The sequence below is a fragment of the Octopus sinensis genome, linkage group LG12 (assembly GCF_006345805.1).
Source record: "Octopus sinensis linkage group LG12, ASM634580v1, whole genome shotgun sequence".
Classification (NCBI taxonomy): Eukaryota; Metazoa; Mollusca; class Cephalopoda; order Octopoda; family Octopodidae; genus Octopus; species Octopus sinensis.
The window spans coordinates 50,917,407-50,935,710 of record NC_043008.1 but is presented as its reverse complement, the minus strand read 5'-3'; the positions used below and the strand labels follow the sequence as shown (position 1 = coordinate 50,935,710).

Here is an 18,304-nt window from a genome sequence, read left to right as displayed (position 1 = left end):
ATTGAATACCTTATTTACTGTGGTTAACCCCGAATCAACCCGGGACCTACATATATATATATATATATATATATATATATATATATATATAATTCACTTAGCCGTCCATATTTCAGAAAACAAAGCACTCTAACAGAAAAATTAAACGGTTATATTTTTACATATCATCGTGCAGTATATTACAGGTTATGACATAATTGTTAAAAATGTTACCGTAGGTTTCGCACCGACTATTGACGACACTTCTGACATGCTGGACGGAAGCAAGCGTATAGCTTCACACACACACACACACTCATATACGAGGGGTCGCTGAAAAGTGCTTGGTTTTCAGGGTATCACGAAAGACCTGGTTGGAGGCCCGACCTTCTGATTTCTTTAATAAAGGTTATAAAAACTGAAGGGCCACTGCAATGGTCCTTTAGTATATGTGATTCTGAGAAGGGTATATGTTGAATAAAATCATAACTGATCCTCCTGTATTTTCTCCCCAAAGTCAGGAACTTTACAAAACCCCATCGTATGTGTGTGTGTGTATATATATATTTATATATATACATACATACACGCGCACACATATATATATATATAATCGCCATGATAGATCGTTAGCCACTACACACATTTTTTTCTCTCCCTGTTTTTTTCTGTGTCCCTTTCTGTAGAAGAGCGTAGGCTCGAAACATAAAATACTTTTTCTATTCCTGAGCGTTATATTAATACATCTGTTTGTTTTGTACGCCTTTTGTTCTTTTTTTCGTAAACTCTCCCTCTATATATACATAGAGAGAGAGAGAGAGAGATACACACACATATATATATATATATATAATATATATATATATATATATATATATATATAATACAATTGTTCGTTTGTTTTCCACCTGCCTTCGTCTTTTGTTTATTTTCATAAAGCTTCCCGTTATATATATATATGTCCCTGGTTTTCTCGTTGTTGGTAAGAAGAATGGGAAAGAAATGCGTTGAAAAATAACGTTTTTCGAGAAAAGGGATTGCCGCCCATGGACCGATGTCATCTGTGTGTACGTGTTTACATATCTATCGTTCTCTAGTCCGAAAATGGGGGACGACCGCCTTGCCAAAACGAATTTCCGTTCGTAAGGGCAGCAACGAAATAATAAACGTTTTGATTTTAGGAAAGCACTCGGATTGTGTGAATGTTCTAGAATGTTTCTCTTCTTCGCCAAGCAAAGCTTGTAACATCAGCTCCCATTCGCATATTGTCCTGCCGTTCTAGCGGCCTCCATTCTCAAGCAATACACCGTGGGACTCACGACTACATAAATTACAAGGCAGTTGGCCTTTCCGTGTACCTTATTCCATTATCAAGTGGAGGCGCAATGGCCCAGTGGTTAGGGCAGCGGACTCGCGGTTTCGATTCCCAGACCGGGCGTTGTGAGTGTTTATTGAGCGAAAACACCTAAAAGCTCCACGAGACTCCAGCAGGGGATGGTGGTGATCTCTGCTGTACTCTTTCACCACAACTTTCTCTCACTCTTTCTTCTTATTTCTGTTGCACCTGTATTTCAAAGAGGTCAGCCTTGTCACTCTCTGTGTCACGCTGAATATCTCCGAGAACTACGTTAAGGGTACACGTGTCTGTGGGGTGCTCAGCCACTTACACGTTAATTTCACGAGCAGGCTGTTCCGTTGATTTCGGATCAACCGGAACCCTCATCGTCGTAACCGACAGAGTGCTTCCACCTTATTCCATTATCTAATACAGATCGGGAAATTTAAGAAATACCATCAAATTTGAGTTGCACGTCAGAAGCCAGGGAAACAGTTTCCAACGTAGAGAATAAATGATTTTTATACTCGATGCGGCGACTCACTCGTTTTACTATACTCATCTCTATCTTGTGCCAGCTTACTACGTTCGTCTATAGTCGAAAGACCCTTTCTGTTTTCATGCTGTGATTGCTTTGGGTTGTCCGGAAAGTTCGTGCCGATTTTTAAAGGAAGGAAAAAGGTCAATAAATACTCGCCATTACATTTTTAATCAACCAAATATGAACCATTTTGTTGCACAATGCGTTTCCATCTTTCCTTAACTTGAAAATACCCTCTTCCCAGAATTGAGGTGGTTTCATGGCAAAGAATTCATCAAGGTATCTTTTTACGTCATCCAAGGAATTGAAATTTTTACCATTAAGACTATTCTGCAGAGACCTGAATAAGTGGAAATCCGAAGGAGCGATATCGGGTGAATATGGAGGGTGGGGTAACACATCCCAGCCGAGCTGCAGCAATTTTTGTCTGGTTCCCAAAGCATCAAGTACCGAAAAATGAACTTTCTTATCTTCCATTTTAAAGGGTTACAGAATTAACACAGGTTACAGGAACATAAACCTTCATCCACGAAAAGATAGCTTAAACTGTGCTCTAAATGGAGGTGTAGTCAAATCCCATTTTATGGACTCAACCATGTTCTAAAATAAGTCGAAAGGTAACTTACTATAAATCGGCACAAACTTTCCGGACAACCCAATACAATTATTTTCCTGTTGTTGTATACCCGAAAGGCCCATTGTATAATTCTTTTTCTGTTGCACTTGCATTATTATTTCATAGCGTTACGTTCGTCCGATAGACGAAAGACCCTTTTTCCGATATTTATTTATTTGTATTTGTAAATGTACAATTATTTTCCTTAGCCGAAAAGCGTTCGTCTGTTGTATAGGTATAATTCTAGCTTCCTTATTTTTGTTTCCCTCCTTGTATACATCCGTTTCCTTTTCCCAGACGCTTAATGTTCTGGCACTTGCCAGATTCGAGCAGTCTCGGTAATAAAAAAAAAAAAAGTGAGAAACTGCAAGGACTTTCTGGACACTGACCAAAGAGGAAATCGGCTGTGAATGATCCGTGTATCTTGTTTTTGTCCTGTTTACTGTTTGTTATGTTATTGTCTATTTTTCCGCATGGTGTGTTTTGTTGAATTTCTGCTTGTTGTGTTGTCTGTCCTACTCTTGATTATATATATTAGGGCTAAGCCCTAATTATAATTAAGTTTATAATTATAATAATTTTTGTATAAGTTTACCGATAATGGTTCTTTTAACATACCGAACTACTTGGTAAGATTATTAATCATAAATTGATTAAATAATTTTACCCTTTTTTATATATATACATACATGCACATATGTAGAGTAATATATGAATTCAGAGAATCGCGTAACATTTGACTGTGGCCATACTGGAGCACTGCCTTTAGTCGAGCAAACTGACCCCAGGACTTATTCTTTGTAAGCCTAGTACTTATTCTATCAGTCACTTTTGCCGAACCGCTAATAGACGGGGACGTAAACACACCAGCATCGGTTGTTGGGGAGACAAACACAGACACACAAACACACACACGCATATATATACACAGAAATACGACGGGTTTCTTTCAGTTTCCGTCTACCAAATCTATTCACAAGGCTTTGGTCGGCCTGAGGCTATAGTAGAAGATACTTGCCCATGGTGCCACACAGTGGCACTGAATCCAGAACTATGTGGTTGGTAAGCAAGCTACTTACCACACAGCCTAAATAAACATACTTTATATATTTATACATCAATCTATTATTAATTCAATATTATTTTGGACATATATATTCTGTGATGATTTTTTTTATGTAATTTTTTCCTGCTCTTACTTTGGCACGTAAAAAGCACCACCCGAATGCAGCCGATGCCAGCGCCGCCTTGACTGGCTTCCGTGCCGGTGACATGTAAAAAGCACCATCCAATCATGGTCGATGCCATCCCCTCTGGCTCTGTGTCGGTGGCACATAAAAAAAGCACCCACTACACTCTCGGAATGGTTGGCGTTAGGAAGGGCACCCAGCTGTAGAAACACTGCCAGATCAGACTGGAAACTGGTGCAGCCTCCTGGCTTCCCAGATCCCAGTCGAACCGTCCAAACCATGCCAGCATGGAAAAACGACGTTAAACGATGATAAAATTACCAGACAAAATACCTATTTCTGTATTATCAACAAGGGGCTAAACACAGAGAGGACAAACAAGGACAGACAAACGGATTAAGTCGATTACATCGACCCCAGTGCGTAACTGGTACTTAATTTATCAACCCCGAAAGGATGAAAGGCAAAGTCAACCTCGGCGGAATTTGAACACAGAACGTAACAGCAGATGAAATACGGCTACGCATTTCGCAGCCGTACCAAAGTGAATATAATCAGCTAAAACTACTGAAGATGGTGGTGTCCCAATATAACCACAGCTCAAAGACAGAAACCAGAGAAAAATCAAAACAACAAAAAAAAAAACATGAACAAGGAAATATAAGAATAAAATAACAAAAACACAACAAATTTCTGGGGTTTTTTTTAGAAAAAGAGATAATATTAATTAAATTTTTTGGCAAAAAAAAAAAATTGAAAATCATTTTTAAACAATCTTGAGTATGTTTTTCAGCAGACATAGAAGAAAGGAATTTTTGTTTTGATGTAAAGCAGTATTGGAGTGGTGATGGTGGGGCTGGGGTGGAGAATCTTGTTTAAGTGTTGGTGTAGGGGGTGTTGCAGAAGTAATAGCAGCTGTAGTGGTGATGTGGTGGTGGTGGTGTTACACAGTGGTGGCTCTGCGGATAGGTTTAAATTTGTGGGTTGGATCTGGCAAGAAATACTTGTCCCAGATATCAGAATGTTGAGCCAAGCGATTCCAGGGTTTAAAATGTCCGCTCCAATGCAATAACTTGGCATGCTGGACAACCTGTTTCGAGTAACTTGTTCCAGCTGTCATACCTAGAGAATTAAAGAAAGAAAAAGAAAAAAAAGACAAAAATATCAAAAAAGAGAATTTGACTATGATTTTTGTTTTAATGCAATTTCAATGTAGTAAGATTAAAGGATCAGATGTCATCATCATCATCATCATCTCTTAACCCTTTCATTACCAACCCAACTGAAACCAGCTCTGGCTCTAAGTACAAATGTCTTGTTTTCATAAGTTTTGAACTAAAATCTTCCACCAAACCTTAGTCACAATTTATGTTCCTAACACCAGCTAAAAATGAAAATTAAGAAATATGGTAACAAAAGGGTTGATAAGAAAAATAATCAACAGAAGACATAAGAGAAGGAGACCTCAGTGTGGTCACTCTATATGCTAGAAATAATAGCCTAAATTTCCTTCAATCCACACCCTTCCAACTGCTTCTAATGTGCATCAGCCCAAATGTAGAGGTGTGTTTAACCCTTTTGATACCAACCCGGCTGAAACCGCCCCTGGCTCTGTAGTACAAAAGTCTTGTTTTCATAAGTTTTGAATTAAAATCTTCCACCAAACCTTAGTCACAATTTACGTTCCTAACACTAACTTAATGATAACTAAGTTATTTTATAAAATTCTTTGTTGTATTTAAAATTAATTGAAAGAAACACAGAGCATCTCAAAATAAATATGGTGACAATAGGGTTAAGATCCATTTTTCCATGCTGGTAGGAGTTTGATGGTTTGATAGGGTCCAGTGAGCCACAAGGTGGCACTGTGTTCCATGTTAGAATTGGGTTAAGGTTTCTATGGCTGAATATTCTTTGTAATGCCAACCACTTTGCAGTGTGTCTTTTAATAAAGTTATTTCTGGAACAATACAGAAAAAAGAGAGAGAGAGAGAAAAAGAAAGAATGTGTGTGTGTGTGTGTGTGTGTGTGTGTGTGTGTGTGGTGTGTGTTTTGTGCAGCCTGCAAATTCCTTGTGAATGCAGTTGATTGCAGATGCTTTGTACTTACCCAGATGTCTGATATGCCATTCTGGATCAATGTGGGTGTAGTTCTGATAGAAGACAATCATCATTGGGGGCTGAGATCCACCTCCTCCTTTCTCATTCCCGTACACTTCTTCCCTATCAACAGAAAAATACAACAATAAAATACAATAATAAACTATAATAACGGTTTCTAACATTCCATTTCTTATTCAACCCTTTAGTGTTCACATTATTCTACCAAAATTAATGCTTTTTTTATCCATATTGTTTTGAACTAATCAAGCATTATCTTGTAGCTATGAGATTTTGATGAGATCATCATCATCGTTTAGCGTCCGTTTTCCATGCTAGCATGGGTTGGATGGTTCTACTGGGGTCTGTGAAGCCAGAAGGCTTCATCAGGCCCAGTCAAATCTGGCAGTGTTTCTACGGCTGGATGCCCTTCCTAACGCCAATAATTTTTAGAATGATATTGTAGAGTTGGTGTGAGAGACCAGATCTGGCCAGTTTGAACATAAAGCAGGTAGAATACTTTTGGCCGGTTTAAATGCTAAAGGGTTAAGCACAAAGTCCAGTAATATTTTTTTGCTTTTTTGTCTTTTGAGGGCAGAGTAATGAAATCAACCTCAAAATTGAATGGCACTAAATTTCATTGACCCTTAAGTAGGATTTGAAAACAAAACATGAAGGACCTGAACAAATACTGCTGCATGGCATTTGGTCAGACTCCCAGGATCACACTAACATATCTTTTTTTTTTTTTTTCAAGGCAGCTGATTCAAAGTTGATTCAGCTGGTACTTCTAGCATATTGAGTGGTCACACAGAAGCCTCCGCTCTGTCTCGATGTGAAGAGGTGCAGAGTGAGGACGACAAAGAGCTGTTTATTAAAAGTTCTAGAAATTTCTCATTGAGTTCTATAAAATCAATTCCCGTATGTAGGTAGGTTCTATGTCTGTCACACACGTATCAAGGGAACAGCTGTGACGGTCAACAGGCTGCTGTGATCCATCAGTCTGTCTTCTAGTCAAAAGGACAGCTGTGACAGAGGACACACAGAAGGCAAAAACTATCTCACACACACACACACACACACATACAGACCCAGGCTCGCTTTATAACTATTTCTTTTATTACCCACAAGGGGTTAAACACAGAGGGGACAAACAAGGACAGACATAGGTATTAAGTCGATTACATCGACCCCAGTGCGTAACTGGTACTTAATTTATCGACCCCGAAAGGATGAAAGGCAAAGTCGACCTCGGCAGAATTTGAACTCACAACGTAACAGCAGCCGAAATACCTATTTCATTACTACCCACAAGGGGCTAAACACAGAGGGGACAAACAAGGACAGACATAGGTATTAAGTCGATTACATCGACCCCAGTGTGTAACTGGTACTTAATTTATCGACCCCGAAAGGATGAAAGGCAAAGTCGACCTCGGCAGAATTTGAACTCACAACATAACAGCAGCCGAAATACCTATTTCATTACTACCCACAATGGGCTAAACACAGAGGGGACAAACAAGGATAGACAAAGGGATTAAGTCGATTACATCGACCCCAGTGCGTAACTGGTACTTAATTTATCGATCCCAAAAGAATGAAAGGCAAAGTCGACCTCGGCAGAATTTGAACTGAGAATGTAAAGACGGACGAAATACCGCTAAGCATTTCGCCCGACATGCTAACGTTTCTGCCAGCTCGCCGCCTTAAACACACATGCGCATTTGATGGTCTGCTGCTCAGTTTCCATCTACTCGCTTTATAACATCCAACTGTAGAACTTTCTCAATGTTCTTCTTTCACATTTATTTCTTTTCTCTGTGATCATTAGATTAGTATTTTATAGTTTTGTGTACTGTTCTTTATCAGTCTGGTAGGTGTCAATGCACGAAACACTCAGCCCCTGAGTCACTCTGTTAATTCTGCTAAATATTCATAAAAGAAATATACATACACTCATTTCTTGTATTCCATTTTTGTTGTCTGCATCACCAAACTTAATTTCATCATCATCATCATCATCGTTTAGTGTCCGTTTTCCATGCTAGCATGGGTTGGATGGTTCTACTGGGGTCTGTGAAGCCAGAAGGCTTCATCAGGCCCAGTCAAATCTGGCAGTGTTTCTACGGCTGGATGCCCTTCCTAACGCCAACCACTCCGTGAGTGTAGTGGGTGCTTTTTACGTGCCACCCGCACAGGTGCCAGACAGAGCTGGCAAACGGCCACGAACGGATGGTGCTTTTTATGTGCCACCGGCACGAGGGCCAGGCAAGGCTGGCAACGGTCGCGAAACGGAAGGTTCTCTTACATGCCACCGGCACTGGTAACACATCTGCAATTTCCGTTGATCGATTTCCATTGATCAAATCAAAATCGCTGATGTGGCCAACAGCAGTACCGCCTGATTGGTACTCGTGCCAGTGGAATGTTTTAAGCAATCTGAGCGTGATCGTTGCCAGGGCCACAGATTGGCTCCTGTGCCAGTGGCATGTAAAAAGCACCATTCGTGTGATCATTGCCAGCGTCGCCTTACCAGCACATGCTGGTGGCACGTGAAAAAACAACATTCGAGTGTAGTCATTGCCAGTGCCACTGGACTGGCTCCCATGCACGTAGCACATAAAAAACACCTTTTGAGCAGGGTCTTTGCCAGAACCGCCACAGGCAGGCCCTCATGCTGGTGGCACATAAAAACACCCACTACACTCTGGGAGTGGTTGGTGTTAGGAAGGGCATCCAGCTGTAGAAACTCTGCCAGATCGGATTGGAGCCTGGTGCAGCCTTCTGGCTCACCAGTCCTCGGACAAACTGTCCAACCCATGCCAGCATGGAAAGTGGATGTTAAACGACGATGATAATATATATGTGCACACACACACACACACACACTAACAAACATTATCCAAAACATACACACTCACTCATATAAATATATTGCATACACACAAATAGATACACACATGTGGCCATACACATGCACACGTACAACACACACACACACACACACACACACACACTTTATTTCTTTACTTGTCTCAGTCCCTGGATTGCAGCCATGCTGGTTCAATACTTTGTTGTGTTAGTCAAACAAACTAAACCCCAGGACTTAGTTTAACTTTGGTAGATATTATAGCAGTCCCTTTTACCAAACTGCTAAGTTATGGGGATGTGAACAAACCAACAGATTTTCTCTTGCACTTCAAATCATTAGAGTTTGCACAGGGACCATACTTTTTATACCATTTACAGACTGACAGATGCAAGCATGGCTGAGTGGTAAGTCACTTGCTTACCAACCACATGGTTCCAGGTTCAGTCCCACTGCATGGCACCTTGGGCAAGTGTCTTCTACTATAACCTCGGGCCAACCAAAGCCTTGTGAGTGGATTTGGTAGACAGAAACTGAAAGAAGCCCGTCATATGTATGTATATATATGTGTGTGTGTGTGTTTGTCCCCCCAACATCACTTGACAACCGATGCTGGTGTGTTTACATCCCTGTAACCTAGCAGTTCAGCAAAAGAGACCGATAGAATAAGTACTAGGCTTATAAAGAACAAGTCTTGGGGTCGATTTGCTCGATTAAAGGCGGCACTCCAGCATGGCCACAGTCAAATGAATGAAACAAATACAAGAATAAAAGAATATATATACACACACACTCCAAGAATACCTACTTAGTGTTGAGGGTCATCCAGTACACTAGCCGTGCAGTAATGTTGTTCTTCTTCCAAAGCCCCAGTTCTGTCACCATTAGTCCAGTGTTGAACGAACAGGCTTTGGGGTTTAGGTGAAGCTTCTGTATATGTTTGTTCTTGAAGTCAATGTATTCAACATAATTGTTCTACAAAAAGACAAAAAAACATTATTATTATTATTATTATTATTGTTGTATTTAGGAAATGGTCATTTTGCTAGTTCAGCCAATAAAAACACACGCACTATATATTTGGTGTTACTTTGCTTCAGTGTTATTCATTTTTAACATTAATCTTAATCTTATTTCGGCCAGAGATCTTTCGTCACACTCCTGTGACCTCATCAGTGGTCCTTTGCTTTCTTCTTTCAACACACAATTTCACATCAAAAATTTTGCAAAACAAATATATAAACATATGATGATGATGATGATGATGATGATGAGTAGTATTAGTAGTAGTAGTAGTAGTACCTCCGCCTTAGTGAAGGTGGAGGTATTGTTTTCAGTTGTGTTTGTTTGTTTGTCTGTGGACGAGATATCTCAAGAACTGCTGGATGGATTCAGATGAAACTTTTGAGGATGTTTGGCCTGTGACTGGCACAAACTGATTAAATTTTGGGATTGATCCAATACCGGACAAGGATTCTGAATTATTTTACCTATTTTTTTACTTAATTTTTGAGAGCAGTCGGGTTCATTTTTATTATTCTTGTTTGTGAGAGCAGTCGAGTTTATTTCAGTTTATTTCTTGACATAATGGTAATTAAAAACAACACCACAATCACAACTGATATTTATTACAAAAGCACAGATACACACCAGTACCTAAACTTCAAATCATGCTACCCAACACACACAAAACGCAACATCCCATACTGCCTAGCCAGGAAAATTTGTACTACAGGAACATATGAATTATAAGACTCAAAGCATTTCTGCTCAAGCAAAAATACCTTCTCCTACTTGTAAAAAATAGCATACAACAAGCAAAAGAGATACCCATAGAACAACTTAAGGCAACACAAGAAAGATGAACCCATCAACGGAACACAATACCATTCCTAGTAACACACAATCCGCATCACCAGAACATTTTTAACATCATCAAAACAAATTTGCCAATCATGAAACAAGGTGATAAAAATTAAAAAACATAACTAATTAGACACTTATCTTAAGCAAAAGGCAACCACATAACCTAAAGAACCTATTAACAAAGGCAAAATTCAGCATGAACAAACCGGATAAAACATTCACAGTATCCAAGCGTAATGATATCATCATTATCATCATCATTTAATGTCCGTTTTCCATGCTAGCATAGGTTGGACAGTTTGACCAGGATCTGGGAAGCCAGCTGGCTGCCCCAATCTCCAGTCTGATCTGGCAGTGTTTCTACAGCTGGATGCCCTATCTAATGCCAACCACTCCATGAGTGTAGTGGCTGCTTTTTATATGCCAAGTGAGGCTGGCAACGGCCACGATCGGATTGGTGCTTTTTACGTGCCACCGGTACGGAAGCCAGTCAAGGCGGCGCTGGCATAAGGCCGCTGGCATAAGGCGGCTGGCACAGATGTGGAATGTGTTAATACATGCATACAGGTAGATCCATTAGAACATTTCTTGTTCTTCCTAACCTGGAGGCCCCATATACAGGGGCGAGAGTGAGGGGGCTGCACTTTCCTTCTCTGACTAATAAATTTCAATGGCACAAATTTGTTCACAAAAGTTGACATTAAATGGAAACAAACCTTTAGCAGAGTAAGTCTCTTTGAAATACCCGAGCAATCCTCAGAAAAAGCAGCAATGTGGCCTGGTTTTAACTTCATAGAATACAGCTGATGAATATCGCCTGAAAATACAGAATACAATTTGATTACATATTTGTGTCTGTGCACGTGCGAATGTGTGTCACCATCTCCTTGTCTTGACTTCATCATCATCATTCATTTAGCGTCCGCTTTCCATGCTGGCATGGGTTGGACGGTTCAACTGGGGTCTGGGGAGCCCGAAGGCTGCACCAGGCCAGTCCTTCCCCATAAAATTTCACACCTTGTGCTTATAGTAGAAAGGATTATTATTATTATTATTATTATTATTATTATACAGGTGGTGAGCTGGTAGTATTGTTAGTACTCCAGAGAAAATGCTTAAAGGTACTTCGTCTGTCTTTACGTTTTGAGTTCAAATTCCGTCAAGGTCAACTTTGCTTTTCATCGTTTCAGGGTCAATAAATTATGTACCAGTGAAACACTAGAGTTGATACAATCAACTGGTCCTCTCCTTCCGAATTTCAGGCCCTCTGCCTTTAGTAGAAAGAATTATTATTATTATTATTATGGAGTGGTTGGCATTAGGAAGGGCATCCAGCTGTAGAAACACTGCCAGATCAGACTGGAGCCTGGTGCAGCCTCCTGGCTTCCCAGATCCCGGCCGAACCGTCCAACCCATGCTAGCATGGAAAACGGACGTTAAACGATGATGATGATGATTATAAAGGAAGCGAGCTGGCAGAATCGTTAGCATGCCAGCCAAGATGCTTGGCGGTATTTTGCCCGTCATTACGTTCTGAGTTCAAATTCCAACAAGGTCGACCTTGCCTTCTATCCTTTCAGAGTTAATAAACTAAGTACCAGTAAAACACCGGGGTCGATGTGTTCAACTAGTCCCCTTTCCCCAAATTCCAGGCCTTGTGCCTTTAATAGAAAGGCTAATTAATATCATTATTATTATTATTATTATAAAAGAACATAATGATGTTGCTTTTGGGTATGGAGAGTAATAGCAGGAGAAGTAGTGCGAAAATATACGAGCTCAAATTTAAAAAAAAAAAAAAAATCTGCGACCAAGAAAATTGCTAAAGGAGGTTGGGGGGAGGGGGAAGAGGTTTCAGAGTTTCTCTATGAGTGCAAGGGAGGTAATCAAGGTAGTTTCCTGAAGTGACTTAAAAGAGAGCAAAAACGCAGAATTTGGAAAGGAAACAAGAAAGGAAATATGGAAGAGGGGAGAAAAGGGAGAAAAGAAACAAAAATGAATGAAGAAGGAATTTATGGATGAGAAATGGAAGAGAAATGAATGAATAATGGAATGAATAAAAGGACAAAAAAAAAGGAGAAATCAGCTACTCATAGCTACAGATGCTAAGTTTTCCAACCAAGATCATATATATATATATATATATATATATATATATATATATATAGATGTATGTATGTATGTATGTATGTATGTATGTATGTATATATATATATATAATATATATATATATATATATATATATATATATATATATATAGTTAATCCAAACAAGAAAACAAAAAAACACAACAACACAAGGACGGGGAACAAATAAAGTATTATTGGACGCTCAGGAAAGAAGGAGGGTTTAACGTTTCGAGCGGAGCTCTTCGTCGGAAACATAGGTGAAGGAAAGATCCCGAGAAGGGAAGACAGAGGAAAAAAAATCGCCAGTGGTACTCACGAGGACACATATATATAAACATTGGTTAGAGAACAACATCAAATTCGAGTCAGTGAATTTATATAACACCACACAATAATTTTAATTAAGTACTTAAATTGAGGTCCCTTGCTAGTTTGGTATAGACCATACATCTCAACTAAGTGAACATGTCCACTCTTGATAATTCAGTCATGTACTTTTTATATAAAGGTACTCTCTATAGTATTTCTGAAGTGCAGACTATAAATAAGTAACAAACACGTACAGGTGTCATTAATTAATTAAATGAATTGACACCTGTACATCTTTACATATTTATATAGATATATACTTATGTGAACTTAAAGCACAAAGACACACACACACATATATACATACTCTTTTACTTCTTTGTCATTTGATTGTGGCCACGCTGGAGCACCACCTCTAGATGAGGAAATCTAATCCCAGGACTTATTTTTTGTAAGCCTAGTACTTATTCTATCAGTCTTTTGCCAAACCTCTAAGTTACGGGGACGTAACACACCAGCATCGGCTGTCAGGCGATGTCAGAGGAACAAACACTGATACACAAACACATACATATATATACGACAGGCTTCTTTCAGTTTTACATTTTATATGTTATGAACGTTGTCACTTACTCTCTCTCTCTCTCTCACTTTGTCTCTCCCTTATTTTTATTTAGAAGCCGTGAAACTCTCTTCCACTTTTCTTTATCTTGTTTGTTTTTTTTGTTAGACGCCGTCAAAAAGCTATGGCTGAAAATAGATTTTTACCGCTATCCGCGAGTGCCTTGGGAAAAAAATAAGTTGATAAAACCCAGATAGGATGTTGACGAATGTCCTCCTAAAATTTGAGCAACATGCATGCTAATTTGTGGATGTGCATAAACTACAATCACATACACACACACATCTTGCCTTATATATATACAGATATATATATACAGATATATATATATATATATATATATATATCACTGTGATCACCGTGACTGACCAGGCTATCAGATGTTGCTCCGCATCGCTGATCACAATGCACTTCGCATTATTTTAGCTTTCAAATGATGCCACCCTGCTGGTTAAGCGAGCAGGCCAACAGAAGAAAGATTGAGAGAAAGTTGTGGCAAAAGAAAGAGAGAGAGAGAAAGAGATTGGTTATGAGAGGTAAAGGTGCCAGTGAGACCCAAATGTGTCAGGTAATGCTGAATAAGTGCTATCTAAATTAACTATTGCTTAACCAACTTCTCATACCATCTCCGATGAAGGGATATAATAAATATCCTAGAAACAGCTGTAAGACCTTCTATTTATAAATGTTCTAGAATCTACACACCCTTGGCTTTTTATCTCATTATGGAAAAAAAAAATTTTCATATATATATATATACGTACACACATACCTATATATATATATATACATATATATATATAAGGTTGTCCCAAAAGTTCGTAGAAAGTCTTGGAAAATAATGGTCTTTATTTTGAGGAATAATTTTTGTTGTTTTTGTTAGTACTTGGCGAGTAAAAATTCAATTTTCGCAAGTGTTTACGAACTTTTGGGACAACCTAATATATATAAAAATAGATATATCATCGTTCTCATCATGATCATCATTTAATGTCCATTTTCCATGCTGGTATGGGCTGGACGGTTTGACAGGGGCTGGCTATGCAAAAGACTGCACCAGGTTGCATTATCTGTTTTGGTATTATAGGGGTATTATAGCTGGGTGCCCTTCCAACCACCTTACATAGACACACACAGATATATATATATATATGTGTGTGTATATATATATATATATATATATATATATATATATATATATATATATATATATACATACAGAGAGAGAGAGAGAGAGATCTTACCTTGTACAATGCAATCACTATCTATATAAATAACACGCTTCTTCAAATTCGGAAACAGTTTTGGCAGGTAGAACCGGGCATAATTGAGCTGAAAATTTTAAAAAGATAAAAACAGTCAATCACTGGACAAATGCATTCGTATCAAACTGACAAAGATCAGAGAAATGTTTACCAAAATATAACAAACTATCAATTGGAATCACAAGTAATCAATAATTAAATTCAATATTCATTTCTAAATAACTATCAAGTGATTGAGTAGGTTATGTAACCAAATAGTTTCAAATCACATCACAATACTTGTGGATATTAATGACCTGTGGGGACACTGTATTTCATTGTGCAATTGTAATACACTACAGAGTATATTACATGTTCATATAAGTCAATACTGCGTTCTACTGTGTTAGCAGTGCTCTTACATCAGTCATTACAGATTTTCTATAGAAATTATAGCCAACACTGATTTTGTTACGATGTTTCATATCTGAGATGCCAGATGTAAACAAGATCAAAGATGGAAAATGGATTAAAGGCGTATACTCCATATTTCAGGAGTTTTTGCTCCTCCAAACACATTGCTTTAACCCTTTCCTTACTGTATTTATTTTGAGATGCTCTGTGTTTCTTTCAATTAATTTTAAATATAACAAGGAATTTAGTAAAATAACTTAATTATCATTCAGCTAGTGTTGGGAACATAAATTGTGACTAAGGTTTGGTGGAAGATTTTAATTCAAAACTTATGAAAACAAGACATTTGTACTCAGAGCCAGAGCCGGTTTCAGCCAGGTCCACTGATTATAGTGGTGTAACATTATTGAATATGGCTATAACTTCTATATAAAATCTGTCGAGATAATAAGTGACAATACTTTGGGTAAGAATCTTAGATTAATTAATGTAATCTAGAACAGCAATTATCAACATTTTTTGCACCATGGACTGGTCTTATGCCAGACAATTTTTCCACAGAAGACAGGATCACATACATAACAAATCACAATGAAGTACATCATCATCATCATCGTTTAACGTCTGCTTTCCATGCTGCCATGGGTTGAACGGTTTGACTGAGGACTGGCAAGCCAGATGGCTGCACAAGGCTCCAAATCTTGATCTGGCAGAGTTTCTACAGCTGGATTCCCTTCCTAACGCCAACCACTTTGAGAGTGTAGTGGGTGCTTTTACATACCACCAGCACCAGAGCCAGTCAGGCAGTACTGGCAACAGCCACACTCGAATGGTGCTTTTTACGTGCCAACTGCACAGGAGCCAGTCCGACAGCACTGGCAACGACCTTGCTTGAATATTGTTTTTCACGTACCACTTGCACAAGTGCGAGTAAGGTGACGCTGGGAACAATGATGCTCGAATGGTGCTTTTTACATGCCACTGGCACGGGAGCCAGTCAGCAGCCCTGACAACGATCATGCTCGGATGGTGCTCTTAGCACTCCACTAGCATGGATGCCAGTCATCGAATTTGATTTCAATTTCAACTAATGGTTGTTAGAACTTTTCTGGATGTAATACATACATATAGATTGCATATACCCGACATGCTTAATGCAAAAACAACCTGTAGAGTGTGACAGTTAATAAAATGGAAATGAAATTTTAAAATTTATTCTTTCTGAGTGGCCCGGTGCCAAATAATTCACTGCCTGGTACTGGTCTGTTGCCAGGTATTCGGAGACATCTCAACTCAGGTTTTGTGAATGGCATTTGGTAGATTGAAACTGTGCAGCAGACCACCAAACGTGTGTGTGTTTAAGGCGGTGAGCTGGCCAAATTGTTAGCACGCCAGACGAAATGCTTAGCTGTATTTCGTCTGCCACTACACTCTGAGTTCAAATTCTGCCAAGGTCGACTTTGCCTTTCATCCTTTCGGGGTCGATTAAATAAGTACCAGTTATGCACTGGGGTCGATATAATCGACTTAATCCGTTTGTCTGTCCTTGTTTGTCCTCTCTGTGTTTAGCCCCTTGTGGGTAGTAAAGAAATAGGTATTTCGTCTGCCACTAAATTCTGAGTTCAAATTCTGCTGAGGTCGACTTTGCCTTTCATCCTTTCTGGGTCGATTAAATAAGTACCAGTTACGCACTGAGGTCAATATAATTGACTCAATCCCTTTGTCTGTCCTTGTTTGTCTCTTCTATATCTAGCCCCTTGTGGGCAATGAAGAAATAAAACGTGTGTGTGTGTGTGTGTATATATATGTATTAAGATAATTGAATAGAATTACCTCAAAAATCCAAAACAAAGACATTTAAAAAAAAATATCAGAAAAAAATCAAAAAATAAAATGGTTTTTCATACTCACTGGGTTAGAGAGTTCCTTTCTCCCCGAATGTACTTTGATTTTGTCTTTTACCCATTCTTTGCGGAATGGTCTCACTTCATAGTTTGTTAATTGCAGTTTAGTTTTTGTTAACCAAACACTGAAAAGAGAAATACACAGGTATATATGCATGGCTGTGAGGTAAGAGACTTGCTTCCCCACTATATGGTTTGGGGTTCAGTCCCACATCATGGCACCTTGGACAAGTGTCTTCAACCATAACCTTGTGAGTGGATTTGGTAGACAGAAACTGAAAGAAGCCTGCCATATATATTTATGTGTGTGTGTATGTTTGTCCCCCACAGGCGCTTGACAACCGGTGTTGGTGTGTTTATGTCCCTATAACTTAGCAGTTTGGCAAAAGGAACCAACAGAATAAGTACCAGGCTTTAAAGAATAAATCCTGGGGTCGATTTGTTAGACTGAAATACGTCAAGGCAATGCCCCAGCATGGCCACAGTCAAATGACTGAAACAGGTAAAAGGTGAAAGATATATATCATCATCATCTTTATTATTATCAATTTAGCATCTAGTTTTCCATGCTGGCATGGGTTGGGTAGAGTACACTGAAGCAGATTTTCTATGTGTGGGTGATCACATCTGGACTCACTTATTTGAGTGATGTTGGTGTAAGCACTTCTCCTGTCAACGACTTACTCCATGGCACTGAAACTTTGTGGAATAAGAGATCCATCCATCCATTTACTCCACCCATTATTCCTAGGAGGGTTGAGTGGGTAGAGTCCCCAGGGGCCTCCTCCAGAGGACCCTATCACAAGCAACTGCTATTACACTCTCTAGTTGGATTTCTAAGCTTGACTGACACAGATTATGGATAATATCCAACCATCTTGTTCTACCCTTGGTACTCTTCCCTCTTGTGACATTTTTTTAGCACCCATGCAGTTGACACATAAAAGGCACCCACTACACTCTTGGAGTGGTTGGCATTAGGAAGGGCATCCAGTGGTAGAAAGCAGACCAAGATCAGACTGGAACTCAGTTCGGCTCTCTGGCTTACCAGTTCCAGTTAAACCATTTAACCCAAGGCAACAGGGAATGAGGACACTAAATGATGATGTCTGTAGTACTGGAGGTGAGACCTCTCAATGCAGAGGAGGAGATTGACTTGGAGAGATCCCTTATGTGACAAAC

At 39.1% G+C, this 18,304-nt stretch overlaps 1 protein-coding gene across 1 annotated transcript in view; it reads right to left on the bottom strand.

The window, feature by feature from the left end:
- Positions 1-4,361: 4,361 nt before the first annotated feature.
- The window catches only part of LOC115217973 (glycosyltransferase 8 domain-containing protein 1), a 27,195-nt gene continuing 13,252 nt past the window's right edge, over positions 4,362-18,304 (bottom strand). Inside the window, exons 4-9 of the mRNA XM_029787703.2 lie at positions 17,130-17,247; positions 14,805-14,892; positions 11,216-11,316; positions 9,442-9,608; positions 5,772-5,884; positions 4,362-4,784 (exon numbers count right to left, since the gene is read on the bottom strand). Of these exons, the coding sequence (XP_029643563.1) occupies positions 4,606-4,784; positions 5,772-5,884; positions 9,442-9,608; positions 11,216-11,316; positions 14,805-14,892; positions 17,130-17,247 (766 nt within the window). The 3' untranslated portion in view covers positions 4,362-4,605. The remainder of the gene's footprint in view (positions 4,785-5,771; positions 5,885-9,441; positions 9,609-11,215; positions 11,317-14,804; positions 14,893-17,129; positions 17,248-18,304) is intronic.